This window comes from Salmo salar, chromosome ssa22 (assembly GCF_905237065.1).
Source record: "Salmo salar chromosome ssa22, Ssal_v3.1, whole genome shotgun sequence".
In the NCBI taxonomy this organism is placed as follows: domain Eukaryota; kingdom Metazoa; phylum Chordata; class Actinopteri; order Salmoniformes; family Salmonidae; genus Salmo; species Salmo salar.
The window spans coordinates 26008822-26026861 of record NC_059463.1 but is presented as its reverse complement, the minus strand read 5'-3'; the positions used below and the strand labels follow the sequence as shown (position 1 = coordinate 26026861).

The 18040-nt window shown below is 45.1% G+C and overlaps 1 protein-coding gene across 1 annotated transcript in view; it reads left to right on the top strand.

Moving 5' to 3' along the window:
- The window catches only part of LOC106583135 (sortilin), a 33951-nt gene extending 15939 nt beyond the window's left edge, over window positions 1–18012 (top strand). The window contains exons 2-20 of the mRNA XM_014166969.2: window positions 7612–7671; window positions 7756–7829; window positions 8027–8129; window positions 8411–8572; window positions 8858–8931; window positions 9779–9828; window positions 11970–12097; window positions 12180–12324; window positions 12488–12643; window positions 12734–12846; window positions 12964–13066; window positions 13859–14027; window positions 14155–14354; window positions 14448–14637; window positions 14910–15026; window positions 15113–15221; window positions 15339–15451; window positions 15534–15660; window positions 15859–18012. Coding sequence (XP_014022444.1) covers window positions 7612–7671; window positions 7756–7829; window positions 8027–8129; window positions 8411–8572; window positions 8858–8931; window positions 9779–9828; window positions 11970–12097; window positions 12180–12324; window positions 12488–12643; window positions 12734–12846; window positions 12964–13066; window positions 13859–14027; window positions 14155–14354; window positions 14448–14637; window positions 14910–15026; window positions 15113–15221; window positions 15339–15451; window positions 15534–15660; window positions 15859–15873 — 2208 coding nt within the window. The 3' untranslated portion in view covers window positions 15874–18012. The remainder of the gene's footprint in view (window positions 1–7611; window positions 7672–7755; window positions 7830–8026; window positions 8130–8410; window positions 8573–8857; window positions 8932–9778; window positions 9829–11969; window positions 12098–12179; window positions 12325–12487; window positions 12644–12733; window positions 12847–12963; window positions 13067–13858; window positions 14028–14154; window positions 14355–14447; window positions 14638–14909; window positions 15027–15112; window positions 15222–15338; window positions 15452–15533; window positions 15661–15858) is intronic.
- The last annotated feature ends 28 nt before the right edge of the window (window positions 18013–18040 follow it).

Below are 18040 nucleotides of genomic sequence, written 5' to 3'. Positions count from 1 at the left end.
TGATGTAATGTCCTTAAAACAAGTCAAAATGAGGCTCAGTAGTGTGTGTGGCCTCCACGTGCCTGTATGACCTCCCTACAACGCCTGGGCATGCTCCTGATGAGGTGGCGGATGGTCTCCTGAGGGATCTCCTCCCAGACCTGGACTAAAGCATCCGCCAACTCCTGGACAGTCTGTGGTGCAACTTGGTGTTGGTGGATGGAGCGAGACATGATGTCCCAGATGTGCTCAATTGGATTCAGGTCTGGGGAACGGGCGGGCCAGTCCATAGCATCAATGCCTTCCTCTTGCAGGAACTGCTGACACACTCCAGCCACATGAGGTCTAGCATTGTCTTGCATTAGGAGGAACCCAGGGCCAACCGCACCAGCATATGGTCTCACAAGGGGTCTGAGGATCTCATTTTGGTACCTAATGGCAGTCAGGCTACCTCTGGCGAGCACATGGAGGGCTGTGCGGCCCCCCCAAAAAAATGCCACCCCACACCATGACTGACCCACCGCCAAACCGGTCATGCTGGAGGATGTTGCAGGCAGCAGAACGTTCTCCACGGCATCTCCAGACTCTGTCACGTCTGTCACGTGCTCAGTGTGAACCTGCTTTCATCTGTGAAGAGCACAGGGCGCCAGTGGCAAATTTGCCAATCTTGGTGTTCTCTGGCAAATGCCAAACGTCCTGCACGGTGTTGGGCTGTAAGCACAACCCTCACCTGTGGACGTCGGGCCCTCATACCACCCTCATGGAGTCTGTTTCTGACCATATGAGCAGACACATGCACATTTGTGGCCTGCTGGAGGTCATTTTGCAGGGCTCTGGCAGTGCTCCTCCTGCTCCTCCTTGCACAAAGGCGGAGGTAGCGCTCCTGCTGCTGGGTTGTTGCCCTCCTACGGTCTCCTCCACGTCTCCTGATGTAGTGGCCTGTCTCCTGGTAGCGCCTCCATGCTCTGGACACTACGCTGACAGACACAGCAAACCTTCTTGCCACAGCTCGCATTGATGTGCCATCCTGGATGAGTTGCACTACCTGAGCCACTTGTGTGGGTTGTAGACTCCGTCTCATGCTACCACTAAAGTGAAAGCACCGCCAGCATTCAAAAGTGACCAAAACATCAGCCAGGAAGCATAGGAACTGAGAAGTGGTCTGTGGTCTCCACCTGCACAACCACTCCTTTATTGGGGGTGTCTTGCTAATTGCCTATAATTTCCACCTGTTGTCTATTCCATTTGCACAACAGCATGTGACATGTATTGTCAATCAGTGTTGCTTCCTAAGTGGACAGTTTGATTTCACAGAAGTGTGATTGACTTGGAGTTACATTGTGTTGTTTAAGTGTTCCCTTTATTTTTTTGAGCAGTGTATATGTATGTATGTAATGTAATGTATGTATGTATGTATGTATATGTTTTTTCCCCCCCGATTTTTTTTTTTAAGGGGGGTACTCAGCACCCCAACTTCCCGCGACTATGATTATCCTCCCTCCTGATGAGGGAGAGAAATTAAAAAATATGTTAAAGGTGAACTGCACTCACCGATTCTGCATGTGTTCGGTTATTACTGAAGCCCAAAATAGAGTTGTCTTTGGGGTGTGATTTAATGTGGGTGTGTCTTTGCCATTCAAGCTCAACAAACAAAGGCAGTAGTGAGTAAATTAGTGACAGCTAAGTAAGCAAAGCTAGCTTTGCTATTGAGAAAAGTTTTGAAGTTGATGATTTCTCCCCTTCTGACTGACTCGCTGTCTCAAGATGATCTGCTAATTCAGTTCAATGTGTAGGCTAAAGCCTGCGCTCATCCTGTTATAGCACTAAAGGGGAGACCAGCTTCATATTAATGCCCATGATTTTGGAATGAGATGTTCGACGAGCAGGTGTCCACTTACCGTAATTTACGGACTATTGAGCCCACCTGAATATAAGCCGCACCCACTGAATTTAAAAGAGAAATATATTTTGAACATAAATAAGCCGCACATGTCTATAAGCCGCAGGTGCCTACCGGTACATTGAAACAAATTAACTTTACACAGGCTTTAACGAAACACGGCTTGTAACAAAAATAAATAGGGTTTAACGAAACACAGCTTGTAACAAAAATAAATAGGCTTTAACGAAACACGGCTTGTAACAAAAAATAAACCATTAGCAGTAAGCTTTAGTTGTCTTTTTCCACTGAGTCAATTCCTCACGCTGCTGTTTCCAACGTCTTATCATCGACTCATTAAGACCAAGCTCCCGTGCAGCAGCTCTATTTCCTTTTCCAACAGCCAGATCAATCGCCTTCAACTTGAAAGCTGCATCATATGCATTTCTCCGTGTCTTTGCCATGATGAGGGTGACAAAATGACTACCGTAATCAGAATGATGGGACGTTTGAGAGCGCTCGATTTAATCTAAACAGTAAACAAAAAAGTTGTTTGACCTTAACCCGTTCGGCAATTTCATTGGTCTAATGAAAGCTTCATGCCGGCAAAAAACTGAGCACGTCACAGAATGTGTTTTTTTGGCAAAAAAATTTTGAAAGCAGGAAAAATCCATATATTAGTCGCGTCATTGTTTAAGCCGCGAGGTTCAAAGCGTGGGAAAAAAGTTATGGCTTATAGTCCGGAAATTACGGTACTTCTCTTGATGTAGTGTGTATACGGTGCTTTCAAAGTAGACCCCCCTTCATGTTTTCCACATTTTGGAAAATTGAATAAAACATGTTTTCTCATCACTCTACACACAATACCAACGTGGTTGTAACGCAACTCTTTTTTTTGTAACGCCTGGATCATACCTACAACGTCATTGTGCAAAATGGTACGCAGCATCATCTGGATATGTGTGCAACAAAAGTTCATTCACCTTCTGCTACTATTTTTGTCAAGCTGTCTACGGATACCATTTGATGCATATGTTCGATAAATCCAACATATGCACTACACACAATGCACTGCAGCTGTCTCTGCAAGGCAAAGCTGCAAGGCAAACACATCGTTCCATTGGAATTTAATGTACTTCTGGTGTAACAAAAAGCAAATTATGCTGTCAGTGTGACCGAGTCGTTAATTCTTCCATGGATCTCACACTAAATTCAGCACAACGGGGAAAACGTTTGGGATGTAGGACTGTCTCTTTCTCTCTTTCTGTCTTTCTCTCGGAGGACCTGAGCCCTAGGACCATGCCTCAGGACTACCTGGTATGATGACTCCTTGCTGTCCCCAGTCCACCTGGCCGTGCTGCTGCTCCAGTTTCAACTGTTCTGCCTGCGGCTATGGAACCCTGACCTGTTCACCGGACGTGCTTGTTGCACCCTCGACAACTACTATGATTATTATTATTTGACCATGCTGGTCATTTATGAACATTTTAGCATTTTAACATCTTGACCACGTTCTGTTATAATATCCACCCTGCACAGCCAGAAGAGGACTGGCCACCCCTCATAGCCTGGTTCCTCTCTAGGTTTCTTCCTAGGTTTTTGGCCTTTTCTAGGGAGTTTTTCCTAGGGAGTTTTTCCTAGCCACCGTGCTTCTTTCACATGCTTTGCTTGCTGTTTGGGGTTTTAGGCTGGGTTTCTGTACAGCACTTTGAGATATCAGCTGATGTACGAAAGGCTATATAAAAAAAATATATATATTTGATTTGATTTAAACTAACACTATTCAAAGGCCACAGAGAAACTTGGAATAACCTGTATTTTGGAATGTCGGTTGTTGATTTCGCCACAAAGGGACCAGACCACTTTTTCTGTTAACTTAACTTAAATGAATCACGACCCGACATAGGATATCAACAGTGACAACGGTTGACTGTCCAAAAAATGTATTGGTGTGTGGCCAGCGACTTTTATAGAGAGACCACCCAAATGTTCTGTGCCATTTCATTAACTCCTCGTTCTCAGTCCTGCACATCCCAGCTGTACAAAACCAAAGATATTGAGCCGTTTTAAGCAATCAATCTTACGTCATCGTGATGACTAAACTTATACTAACATCATCAATCTGAGGTAAAAATTATTTATAATTCCACTAAATTGTATAGCTTGAAAATGCAAGCTTGTGTAAGGTAGTAACACAAACTGTCCACATTAGGGAAATTAGCGCAGTATACAATTTAATATTTTTTAATTTATTTAACTAGGCAAGTCAGTTAAGAACAAATTCTTATTTTCAATGACAGCCTAGGAACAGTGGGTTAACTGCCTTGTTCAGGGGCAGAACAACAGATTTTTACCTTGTCAATATGGCAAAATATTTGGGAGGAGTCTTTACGCTAACATTGTGTTTGGATGTATTTCTAATACCTAATAAGACTTTTCCTGCTTGATGTTTTCTAAGACCCATTTTCCATCCTATGAACTTCACATGTTTGTGCTCATGTTTTTTTTTTTACATGGAAAAGCCCCTAAGCAAGGAACAGAAGGATATAGGCCTACAGTGTGTTATACAGTAAATAACCATTAACAACACTACCTACATAAGACATTAGTGTTATCAACATACATTATGATTATTCAGGGTAACTTGTCAGTAATGCATAACATCATACGTGTCCAAATATCTGTGTAAAATGTAGGCTAACTAAAGTGGTCACTGACACCAGTGGGAACTAAGATTTATAGGCATAATTCCAAACTGGCCAGAACCACAGTGAGCGTCTATGTCTGTCTGAATATCCATCTTAAATCCAGCCTAAAGCTTTAAATCCTGACTCTCCAGGGCTGAGAAAACCACAGGCTAATGACCTCTTTATCCGTGTCCAGCACAAACTCCTAGTCTCAGACACACACCACTATCTCTCCCTGACCTCTGATCCAAGGAGAGAAGACTCAAAACTGAACTATTTAAGGAAAATGTAATTAATTATTCCACGCATCTAGGGCTATATGTTGCTGCTTGTTACCTTTTTTTGGGTAGTATTAATTTGATTGAATGTGTCTAAATGTGCAATAACAACATCATGAAGGTCAGGCTGGCTGGCAGTTTTTTTCCCCCTGGTCTGTGGTCAGAATGTACAGAGAAAACATGTCCTGTTCCCTGTGTGTGTGTGTGTGTCTCAGTGTGTCTCAGAGCTGGGTTGCAGCACAGAACCAAGGAAAGCAGCACAGTGATGTTCCACGTGCTGTTTGTGTCCAGAGGATAGAGAGAGGGACGGAGAGAAGGGGGCAGAGAAAGGGAGGGAAGGAGAGTTGGACGGCTAGATATAAAGAAAGAAAGGGATAGGAAAGAGATGAAATAAGTGGACAAGGGGCAGGGAGGGAGAGGTGGAGATAATTAGTGATGGGAGGAAGAAATGTAGGGGGAAGGAAAGTTTCATGGTTGGCTGTGTTTTTTTGTTTTTCCATATTATCCCATCTTCACTCAATAGGGGTGGAGTAATGGGCTGTGTATGTGTCTCCTCCCAGATGCTAATAGCTGACTGAGCTTCAAGTAGGACCAGACTTTCACCTCACTCAGCTCCAGCCCAGTGCCTCAAACCTGCTGTACCTAAACCTGCAATAGCCCTATATACAGTACCAGCCAGATCCATGCATTTAGAGTGTTGGACCATTGAGGTTTGAATCCACAACATTCTATGGCAGCCATGTTATCATGCCATTTACATTAAAAGGGGAATATTTAAATAATGCTATGTACCTGAATGTCGAAAATTAGATCAATATACAAAATTCTAGAAGTTGTCCCACCTCTCTAAATACATGGCTCTGGTACAGACACAGCTGTCCTCTGACACTGCAGCCCCTCTCTCCCTGCTCCTTTAAGCATCATACCCAACCCTCCAAACCATGTATGACATTTACACAGCTTCACCTCAAAGATCACAGCCTGCATGTGTTTGACCTTTTATTTCTGGAAATATTGATGTAGCACTCTTGTTAACACCTAGAACCCTGCAGAATAAGGGGCTCACTGTGCTGGCCTGTAACCTCCCAGCCCTAAAGTACACCAGTGGTGTGTGTGCTTTAGCTCTGGAATATTTCATCACAGGATGTGAACTCGTGTCTGGTCTGTGAGGTCACATCCTGTCTGGCAGTTAGGACACAGGGTTTGTAGCTGTATTTGACAATTAAATTATCCCCCTCCTCCTGCTCTTCTTCTGTCTATTGATGGTATCAATTCATCCCCTCAGGCAGTCTCCTCTCTTCCTCATCCCCCGCTTCTTACTCCTCCTCCCTCCCACCAAGTTAAAAGATATCTGTCTGTGACAGAACCTCCTCTGGTTCCTGTCATCCAGCTGGAGCTGCTGAATGGGCTGACCGAGGCTGACCTGTCCCACACTGCCTTGCTGCTTTGTTTTGGGTTTGAAACTCAGGGCAGGGTATCGGTTGTCCAGGCAGCCTGGCAGGGGTTCAGAGGAACAAATGAAGAAAACACGTTCTTGGTTAGATTTGACACAGGTGTACAAGCATTGGTCTTGTACTATTATACTCCTAAGAAAAGCAGAAGCCTTTCCACCCCCATAACATGAACAATCTGCTACAGTAACATTATTTGTGCCCAGGCGTGCCAGCTTAAACCTGGCAGGGTTGTTTTAAACAAGAGTCTTTGAACTCAAGTTGAACCGGGTCGATCAGATCACTTCAGAGGAGGGATGAAGAGTGAGATGATTCCTTTGGAGCAGGATTAAGGAAGGATTGAGGGGTTGTATGAACAGATCTACTGTATTTGAAGGAGGAAGGATGGCGAGAGTGTGAGGAACCGATGCTTTTGAAGAAAGGATGGAAACTTGTGTTCACACTTGGAGTGATCATGTGTTCCCCTGGACCTGTTTACTAGTAGTTTCCAGAGAGCTGCCTGCCTGCCTGCCTGCCTCCTGTGGCTTTATAGACTTCCTAGAGTAGCAGACACTCTCCAGGCCTTACCTCTCCTCATAAACAACACATAGAGGCAGGCTAGTGGTGGGGGTAACCATAGCCTCCTCTCTCCACAGACCTACTAGATGTAATTCAGGGTAGAATGGAAGAAGTAAACTCTGAATTAGTGGTAATGTAAGACAAACACTCATTATGCTCTCCACCTGACTTCTTTGTCTTAGCTCTCTTTCTTTCCCCTCTGTCTCTCTTTCTGGGGGGTAATCTCTCGATCAGCTCTAAGGCACACACACACGTTCACTCTCTCACTGTCTCTCTCTCTCTCTCTCTCTCTCTCTCTCTCTCTCTCCATCGTCTGCAGACTGGACTAAAACTTTAGGGGGCCCTCAGGAGAATTAGGGGCCTGTGTGAGCAAGAGTGTTTTTGTCCTGCTTTCAGGACACAAGGCCCTCAGTCACTCTCTTGTTCTCGGGCCTCTCAGTTTGTCAGCCAAGTAGGAATGTAGGTCACACTCACAGTTCCATACAAAGAACATAGTTTGACAGTTGGGACACTCAGCAACAGCCTGGGAGGTGTGTGTGTGTGTGGTCAACTCTCCCTGTGTTGAACAGGCAGGGTTTGGATAAAGGAGAGTAGGAAAGGGGGAATCACACAAGTGAATGTCCCTCTGTGTTCTGTATGACATCACATTGTGTCAAATTTGACTGTTTCCTGTACCCTGTGATTTCACTTAGTGTAAACCACACGACGCTACACGTGCTGTACCTCATGATCCTTTGTAAGCCATGTTGATAAGCCTTCTCTTTCTCTCCTGTCTGCAGTATGCCTTCAATGACCTGAGTGGCTCAGTGTCTCTGGCCTGGGTGGGAGATGGCACAGGGGTAAGTAGAGTGTAAACTGTGTGTGTGTGTGTGTGTGTGTGTGTGTGTGTGTCCACCTGTAAAGCCTGTGTTGTATCTCCACAGGTGCTTCTGGTGCTGACCACATTCCAGGTGCCTGTCTTCATGATTCGCCTTGGCCAGTCTAAACTCTACCGCAGGTCAGAAACCCCACATACAGGAGATACGGGTCTATTTTACCAGTCTCAACTCGTCAGGGATTGAATCGCACATTAACTTTTGGGGTCACCCTTAAAATAGTGGAGTTATGATACTTTTAATATAAGTATTCCTGATTTGTATTGGGAGTGCCCAGTAGGTTTTTGTACATTTCCCCCCCCCTGTCTCTCTCTCCCAGCGAGGACTATGGAAAGACATTCCAGGACGTGACCCACCTGATCAACAACACCTTTGTTCAGACTGAGTTTGGCATCGCCATTGGTCCTGACAACTCTGGCAGGGTCAGTACTTCTTCCCTTCATGACTACATAGACATATTCTGTCTGTATAGACTGGATTGTACCTAGAGGATTCAGTCAACAGATGCACAGCTCCAGTAATCAAACTAGTCTTTGTTTCTCTCTGGTACTACTACGTTGAGTTATAATTAATTGCCCAGAGATTTAATGCACCTGGTTTCTCAGATCTAAGCCAGTTCCCTGTCTCCCTCTATTGGTGATCTATTCTGTCGCTTAGTGATCTCCTGGGTTCTCCTCTGATCCACTGTCTCTCTGTCCTCCAGGTGATCATGACAGGTGACGTGTCAGAGGGAGGGGGATCCCGGATTTTCCGCTCGCTGGATTATGGACGTAGTTTTTCCCCAGCGGACCTCCCCTTCTTTCCTCTGATTCAGACACTGTATAACCCCAACGACAGTAACGTGCTACTGACCCTCAGCATCACGGTACATAACCCTGACCTCTGACCCTAAGCCATAACCCTGACCCTCAGCATCATTGTACATGACCCTAACCTCTAACCTCTGATCCCTGACCCTCAACATCATGGTACATAACCCTGATCTCTAACCCCTAACCCTTAACGCTTGATTAAGGCAGCCTCAGAGGGGTTGGGGTAAATGCGCAAGACACATTTCAGTTGAATGCATTCGGTTGTACAACTGACTAGGTATCTGCCTTTCCTCTTTTAATATGGTCTGGTTTTTTCGTCCCTCTCTCCTCTCCTCCAGTTGGACCTGTGGCTGTCTGAAGACTTTGGCTCCACCTGGAGGAAGATCCATGACAGCGTGTGTCTGGTCAGATGGTGAGAGCTTCCATTTAACCAGTTCATTAATCAGTCAGTAACAATGGATGTTTTTTATGATCTTGTTTACTCCCAAACAAACAACACCTATGTCCTCTAGCTCCATATTCCAACATCTTTTACCTCTGAATCGCCCCTTCCTTCTCCCTTTTTCTCTCATTTACTCTCCCAATCAGTGGCGTGAGCAAAGCTACAGGAGGTGTGTGTGTGTGTGTGTGTGTGTGTGTGTGTGTGTGTGTGTGTGTGTGTGTGTGTGTGTGTGTGTGTGTGTGTGTGTGTGTGTGTGTGTAAGTTTAACTTTATTGTTGTTATTCCAGCTGTCTTGCCTGTCAGTTGTGACCACATATTTGACTCCAGTTTCAGTGCAGCATCAGAAGTTCAGATCAGGCCAAAGAGCCAGGATGTGGTAGTTACTGCACACTCATCGCCTCGCACAGCATTCTGGGAACTCTGCGGCCACAGCTTCAACTGGAGCTCTGACCAGAATGCATTACACAAGCAGTTTGGGCTCCCAGGACAGTGAATCAGGAGTCAGCAGAATAGGTTATATTCATTCCACAACTCCTGGTAGAGGTCAGTTGTACAGTGGGTTGGTGAATATTGTCACTTCAGCAGCAGTCGAGTGACACCTCAGTCAGGTGGGAACCAGATGTTTTCATTCCTTTAAAGGGGCGTCACTGTGGGATGAGTCCATATTCCACACCATCTGTTTTGTATAACCCTGCTACATGTATACGCGTCAGGAGGAATGTACCGGCCTCAATGAACCGGCCCCAGTGAATAGGAAAGATCTCTGTCTGTCTGTCTGTCCGTCCGTCTAACTGTCCGTCTGTCTGTGTGATCCTAGGGGTCCTGAGGACAGCATCTACTTCACCACAAACTCTAACGGATCCTGCAGTGAGTAGACCATGACTACAGTAACACAACCTCATGTCAACACAACACCAATAAGAACAAATAACTCATTGAGCCAGACATCTGTCCAGAGAGACTGCACTAATAATAACACAGCCATACGATTCACCATACACAACAGCACACAATGATACACTGCATGACCAAAAGTATAGGGACACCTGCTCGTCCAACATCTCATTCCAAAATCACGGGCATTAATATGGAGTTGGTCCTCCCTCTGCTGCTATAACAGCCTCCACTCTTCTGGGAAGGCTTTCCACTAGATGTTGGAACATTGCTGCAGGGACTTGCTTCCATTCAGCCACAAGAGCATTTGTGAGGTTGGGCACTGATGCTGAGCGATTAGGCCTGGCTCGCAGTTGGCATTCCAATTCATCCCAAAGGTGTTCGATGGAGTTGAGGTCAGGGCTCTGTGCAGGCCAGTCAAGTTCTTCCACACCAATCTCAACAAACCATTTCTGTATGGAACTCGCTTTGTGCACAGGGAAATGTTCATGCTGAAACAGGAAAGGGCCTTCCCCAAACTGTTTACCACAAAGTTGGAAGCACAGAATCGTCTAGAATTTCATTGTATGCTGTAGCGTTAAGATTTCCCTTCACTGGAACTAAGGGGCCTAGCCCAAACCATGAAAAATAGCCCCAGACCATTATTCCTCCACCAAACTTTACAGTTGGCACTATGCATTGTGGCAGGCAGCGTTCTCCTGGCATCCGCCAAACCGAGATACGTCCATCGGACTGCCAGATGGTGAAGCCTGATTCATCACTCCAGAGAACGTGTTTCCACTGCTCCAGAGTCCAATGGCGGCGAGTTTTACACCACTCCAGCCGACTCTTGGCATTGAGCATGGTGACCTTGTGTGTGGCTGCTCAGCCATGGAAACTCATTTCATGAAGCTCCCGACAAACCGTTATTGTGCTGACGTTTCTTCCAGAGGCAGTTGGGATCTCGGTAGTGAGTGTTGCAACCGAGGACAGATTATTTTTACGCGCTTCAGCACTCAGCAATCCCATTCTGTGAGCTTGTGGTCTACCACTTCGCGACTGAGCCGTTGTTGCTCCTAGACGTTTCCACTTCACAATAACAGCACCTACTGTTGACCGCGGCAGCTCTAACAGGGCCGAAATTTGATTAACTGACTTGTTGGAAAGGTGGCATCCTATGGCATCCCACGTTGAAAGTCATTGAGCTCTTCAGTAAGGCTATTCTACTGCCAATGTTTGTCTATTGAGATTGCATGTCTGTGCGCTCGATTTTATACACCTGTCCGCAACGGGTGTGGCTGAAATAGCCAAATCCACTAATTTGAAGGGGTGTTGTCACGGGAATTTTTCTATCCCAATGATAATCTATCCCAATGATAATATTTTGTATAAATGGTGTATATGCCGTAATTTCCTGACTATAAGCCGCTACTTTTTTCCCACACTTTGAACCTCGCGCCTTAAACAATGACGCGGCTAATATATGGATTTTTCCCGCTTTCAAATATATATATATTTTTTAAAACACATTCTGTGACGTTCTCAGTTTTTTGGCGGCATGAAGCTTTCATTAGACCAATGAAATTGCCGAACGGGTTAAGGTCAAACAACTTTTTAGTTTACTGTTTAGATTAAATCGAGCGCTCTCAAACGTCCCATCATTCTGATTACGGTAGTCATTTTGTCACCCTCATCATGGCAAAGACACGGAGAAATGCATATGATGCAGCTTTCAAGTTGAAGGCGATTGATCTGGCTGTTGGAAAAGGAAATAGAGCTGCTGCATGGGAGCTTGGTCTGGAGCAATGACTTTCTTGGTAGGCTACTGTTTACTGCAAATGTTTTATTACAAGCCGTGTTTTGTTAAAGCCTATTTATTTTTGTTACAAACCGTGTTTTGTTAAAGCCTGTAAAGTTAATTTGTTTCAATGTACCGGTAGGCACCTGTGGCTTATAGACATGTGCGGCTTATTTATGTTCAAAATAATATTTTTTTTTAAATTCAGTGGGTGCGGCTTATATTCAGGTGCGCTCAATAGTCCGGAAATTACGGTAGATGAGCAAATAATCTCAAACTTTGTACTGATTACAATCATACGTGTTTTGAGTCGTCTCTTTCACTCTCCCCTCTTCAGATGATAAGGGCATGTTGGAGCTGAAGAGATCTCTAGACTATGGCAAGAACATCAAGACCATCGCCAGCAAGATCTACTCCTTCGTACTGGGAGGACGCTTTGTCTTCGCCTCCATCATGACTGGCTCGGTGTGTGTGTGTGTGTTACGTTAGTATGTGTGTTTCCACAGTAAAGTCTGTGTGTGTTATAATGTGTGTGTGTCTTCCTCAGGGTACCCAGCGTATGATCCATGTGTCGGTAGATGGTGGTGATGTGTGGAACATGGCTCAGCTCCCTACTGTTGGCCATGAGCAGTTCTACTCCATATTGGCAGCCAGCGACGACATGGTGTTCATGCACGTAGACGAACCTGGAGGTCAGTCAGAACACGCACACCATTATGGATTAAGATTCTTTCTTAGATGTGTGTCTTTGTTAAGATCTCACTTGTCCCTTGCTATCCTCCCAGATGAAGCTTTCCTCTACATGACAATAGATGGTTTCTGAAGCTTTATTTACTTAGTGACACATTGCGACAGATACTGGCATAGGGACCATCTACATATCAGATGACAGAGGGACGCTCTACTCCAAGTCCCTGGAGCGCCACCTCTACACGGCCACAGGGGGCGACACTGATTTCACCAACGTCACCTCGCTCAGGGGTGTCTACATGACCAGCGTACTCACAGAGGGTGGGTCTACACTGCCACACACGGACACAGAGACGCACCGTTTTTGAAGTGTTTTTCTATACAGTCTGACCCCCCACACTCCCTCTGTAGACGGCTCAGTGGAGACTGTGGTGTCATTTGACCAGGGGGGGGAGTGGCGGCCGCTACAACGGCCTCGGAACAGCCGCTGTGACACTGAGACCGCCACCAACCGCCCGGACCGAGTGAGACACACACACACAACCCTGTGATTATATATGTGTGCTTTAGCAATACTGTATGTAGCTTTGTATTTCATGAGTGTTTTGTCCTTGTCCCTTACCCACCCTGTGTGTCTACAGTGCAGCCTGCACATCCACGCCTTATACAGCATCTCTATGAAGATGAACGTCCCTCTGCTGCCGCTCACACAGTTCAACGCTATAGGCCTCATTCTGGCTCATGGTAACACACACACAGTATACACCAGCCATACTCAATATTTTGGACCGCGGTCTGGATCCAGACCCAGAATGGGGTTAATTTTTACTGCTGTTGAGAGTTGTAATAGTAGAGTGTACAAGGTGGAATTTAGAAATGTGGAAGTGCATGGGCAGTTATGTCATTCAATGTCAGAAATGTCCAGTTAATCAACTAGCCCCCTCAAATTCAACTCTGGACCTCAAAGACAGTTCCACTTCATTGTTCCCCTCTAATCAGGGATTGATTTACACCTACACACCAGATGGGTGCAATTAATGATCAGGTAGAACAGAAAACCAGCAGGCTCTGGACCTCGTAGGGTAAGAGTCGAATACCCCTGACACTAGCACCTGTTAGCTTGGTAGCTGGTTAGCCAAACTTACCTATCTAAATGTTGTAGTTATCATAGCCAGATTACATGCCCAGGGGCCTCCACTGATTTTGTTGAGTCACTCCAGTATCATATGAACACACAAGACATGGCAAAATGTGTAGAATTGCAGGAAAAGAGCTTTAAAATGGCAACATTTTCTCTCTGCCAGCAAGAGAAGTGTGAACAGACTGATCAGCTTGGGGTTGCATGGGTTGTGAGGTGGAGGTTTGTTACTACACCAATAAATGACAATATCCATCCGGATCTTTGCCACCTTGGAACATCTTATACACTGAGCCCAAAAAGAACACAAACACAGGCCCACCCTATGGAGCACTAGAATAATGGGACATTCATATCCCAATTCCTTCACTCCCCTCTCTCTCTCTTTCTGTCTCCAGGTAGTGTGGGTGACCCAGCGTCTGTGCTGTCTCCTGATGTGTATGTGTCTGATGATGGAGGCTACTCCTGGCTGAGAGCGCTAACCGGACCCCACCACTACGCCATCCTAGACTCTGGAGGCCTTTTGGTGGCTGTCGAACACACATCTGCACCCGTCAACCAGATCAAGTGAGTGAAAGAGAGAGAGAGAGACAGAAATGGAGGAGGTCCTGCCATTTCAAATCTTTGCACTCAGGTTGTGTTTGAAAATGATGCTAAGAGGCCTTTTCCCCCTTCTCCTCCATCACCCCTGCAGGTTTTCCACCGACGAGGGCCAGTGTTGGCATGCGTATAACTTCACAAGTGAGCCGCTGTATTTCACAGGGCTGGCGTTGGAGCCTGGAGCCCACTCCATGAACCTCAGCCTGTGGGGGTACAGAGTGGGCTTGCAGGGTCCCCTGAGTCACTACTGGGTCTCTGTTACCATCGACTTCAAACAGCTACTCTTCAGAGACTGTGAGTGGACTGTGTGTGTGTGCGTGAGTGCATGCGGATGTGCTTGTGATTGCGTTTGTGCCTGTGCTTACTGGTCTCAATGTTCCCCTGCAGGTGGGGAGGGGGACTATGTTCAGTGGTTGGCGCACTCTGATGACCTCAACAACCCCAATGACGGCTGCATTCTGGGATATAAGGAGCGTTTCCTGCGGCTGAGGAAAGATTCTGTCTGCTGGAATGGACGTGATTATGTCATCACCACCCAGCCCACCCCCTGCCCCTGCACACTGGACGACTACCAGTGGTCCGCACCTCATAAACCTTCCCGTCTATGTTACTACTCACCCTCTCAGTACTTTTCATTTGGCTGCCTTTGCTCCCCTCACCCATTCAGAGGGGTCGGGTTAAATCTGGAAGACATTTCGGTTAAATGCAATTCAGTTGTGCAACTGACTAGGTATCCCCCTTCCCCATCTTATCCATCTTTCACCATCACCTCTCTATCTCTCCTTGTGTTCAAGCAAACAACTGACATATGCATCTTTCTCTCTCTCTCTCTCTCTCTGTCTGTTGTAGTGACTATGGGTACTACCGTGCAGAGAACAGTTCTGAGTGTGTGGAGCAGGCAGATCTGAAGGGCCATGTTCTGGAGTTCTGTCTTCACGGCACCACAGAACAGCTGCAGACCAGCGGGTAAGGAGCTCACCTCACCACAAAAACAAAAAAATCCCTCTCTCTCCTTCTATTTTTCACTGTCTCTTCTGCTCTCCATTCTAAAGCTACCGGAAGATTCCAGGCGACCGGTGTGAGGGCGGGATCCAGCCTAAGAGGAAGGAGATTGATCTGAAGAGAAACTGCATCAGCAATGCACTCCACCCAAAACCCCTGGTCAGTGGAGCATTCCTGCTACAGCTATGATACAGCATCTGGTAAAGTCTTTGTCTGGCTCAGGGAGTAGGAAAACCATTCTAGACTTAAGTTAACACCCCTCTCCTTCTCTCTCAGACGGAGGCCAACTTGTTAAGCTCTGCCTCTATAGTAGTGGTTGTAATGGTGATTCTGCTCATCAGCGCTGCCACAGGGGTTATGCTCGTCAAGAAATATGTCTGCGGAGGGAGGTCAGTTTACCTCACCTATCTCCTCCCCAACCTTTGTCCTCCCTGTGTGTACAGTATGTGACTGTGTGGTTATCTCGCTCAGGTTCCTGGTACACAGGTACTCAGTGCTACAACAGCATGCAGAGGCCAATGGGATAGAGGGAGTGGATGAACTGGACACACACACCACCGAGATGGGCAAAACACACTACCACGAAGACTCAGATGAGGTACACACACACACACACACACTGCTAGCATACACAGACACAAGCAGTTTTTGTGTGACACAGCAATTTTGTGTACAGTACATTACTAGTACATTCCTGCTCTTATCCTGCATCATGCTCTCGCCTCTGTTAGTGTTTTTCCTCATGATATTCTCTCTCTCATTGTGTGTCTGTGTATGTGTGGATTTTCCCACCCAGGACCTCTTGGAGTGAGAAGCGAGCTGCGAGAGACTTAATCCGCCAACCTGACAGCCTACCCAAGACTACTCCCTCCCAGCATTGCCTCTCCTCCTCCTGCCGCCACTAATACTGCAGCTGCTCTGAGACTCCACTCCTACTCAATGACTGCAAACAGTTCTTACATACCTCTTCCCTCCCAAGGACACTGGCACTAAAGGGATGTATCATGTCCTGCAGAGGGCTGGAGAGCAGTGGGGCAGGGGCTGTGGGCTTGGGGCCTGTGGAGGGGAGCACAGAGGAGAGCTTTTGTGTCCCTAAGGAGCTTTTGTTGTGTCTGCAGCCTTCCTTTCTCCACAACGCTTTCTGATGCAGATTCACAGAGCAGGCGCTCTATTGCTGTGGTGCAGAGAGTCAGGGTGCAACAGCAGTGGCACTGGGAATGGTGTGTCTGGATCAGACTGAGTTTCTATGGTACAGTACCTGATATGGTACACCCCTACGAAAGAGACAGTATACAAAATGAGATGTGGAAAGCTTTCAACTGAAGTGGTACATAGTTATACATTTAGTTATGTCTGAAATAATTTTGTACCAAGTGTAAAAGATAATCATTTTCATAAACAATATGTGTGAGGTGAAAACGTATACTATATTTGTTATCGTTTTCAGGCCCATACCAGCTTTAGTGAGTATGACCGCATTAACATAAACTAGCTAACCATACAGTACCTTGTCCTACTGTGCTTAGAGTGGACATCTTGAATTATATTACCAAAGCACTTTCATCATTTTGTGTTGCAGAGAAAATGTATCTGATTTGTCATACTGAGAGGGTAGAGAATATTGGGGAAACTACTCAGCAAATGAGTTGTCAAGCCTGAACAGACCATATTGTACTAGTGAATTACTTCAGCAATAATGAAAACTCTTTCCTTTTTAACTTCTGCCATGAGGCCTACTTAACGATGTCATAACAGATGTCATAAACAGTCATGCCAGCTGAAATTAACTTAATTTACACAATCTTTACACACACTGCTATTGAAGTGAACTAGTTGGATAGCAGTTTACCCAGCTACATCTAAAAAAGATCAAATATATTTGTGTGTCTGGTATAGTCTGCTTGTAAACTATTTATAAACGGTAGTTTGTTAACCATTACATTTAGCAAATACATGTGTAAGGCTTATTGTTCATGGTGTATATATGATTAAAGGGTCTGATAATAAATGGTTCATAAATAATATACATGTAATTATTAATAAACTCAAATATATTAACCAATGATATGTAACGTTAGCAAATAGTTTACTTATGGTAACAATCTTTTGAATACTGGTATAAAAGCAGACCCTGTCAACCTGTTACTAAGTTATATGTGAATCGTTACTCTTTTTTTTTTTTATTACGATGAAGGCTATGATTTAATCGAAATCTTGTTTAACAAAAGAAGCGCTATGTTCAAAGTTTGTGTTTGTGGGAATTATTTGATTTTACAATTGGCAAGTGGACACATTATGTGAAATTAATTGTCCTAACATTTTCTTGTCAATATATTTGATTACCTCAGAATTTCATAAGCTAACATATCTAAGAAATAAAAATAGTTTGAGTATTCACTTGTGCTTTATTTACGGAAGCAGTATTCAGAACATAGAGCGGCAGAAATAATCATGGGCCTTAAGTCCGAAGCGTTTCATTAGACAATGTTACCTAGTTTCCTTTGAGAAGCACAATATCAACATTTTTGGAGTTAATGCATGTCTACTGTGTAATGAAGTGATTCCATCTCCAAGTGGACCCAATTGAGGGTTAGGAGACTTGCTGACCAGGAAACACTCTGGGCTCTTGCAACTGGTACTTGATTTTTGCAGTTGCAGGTACTCATTTTCTTTTCACACCATCAGGTTTGATTAACCAGCTATTATAAATGGCAGCTCATGCTGAGTTTTGGTGCAGTGCTATACTGTGAGATCGCTGTATAATGGACATAATGTTTTGTCTCAGATTTCCATCTTTCTGGGAATAGTCTGTTCCATTTTAGGCCTGGTGTATAGTAGTTTGTTTGCTTGTGTTATTATATATCATTGACAATTTTACAAACAGACTTGGAATGTCCTCTTTTGCTATATAGGTTGATCTCCTTGAATAAATAATAGTTTAAATGTTGAACTTTCTTGTCATGTCTATTTGGTCCTGC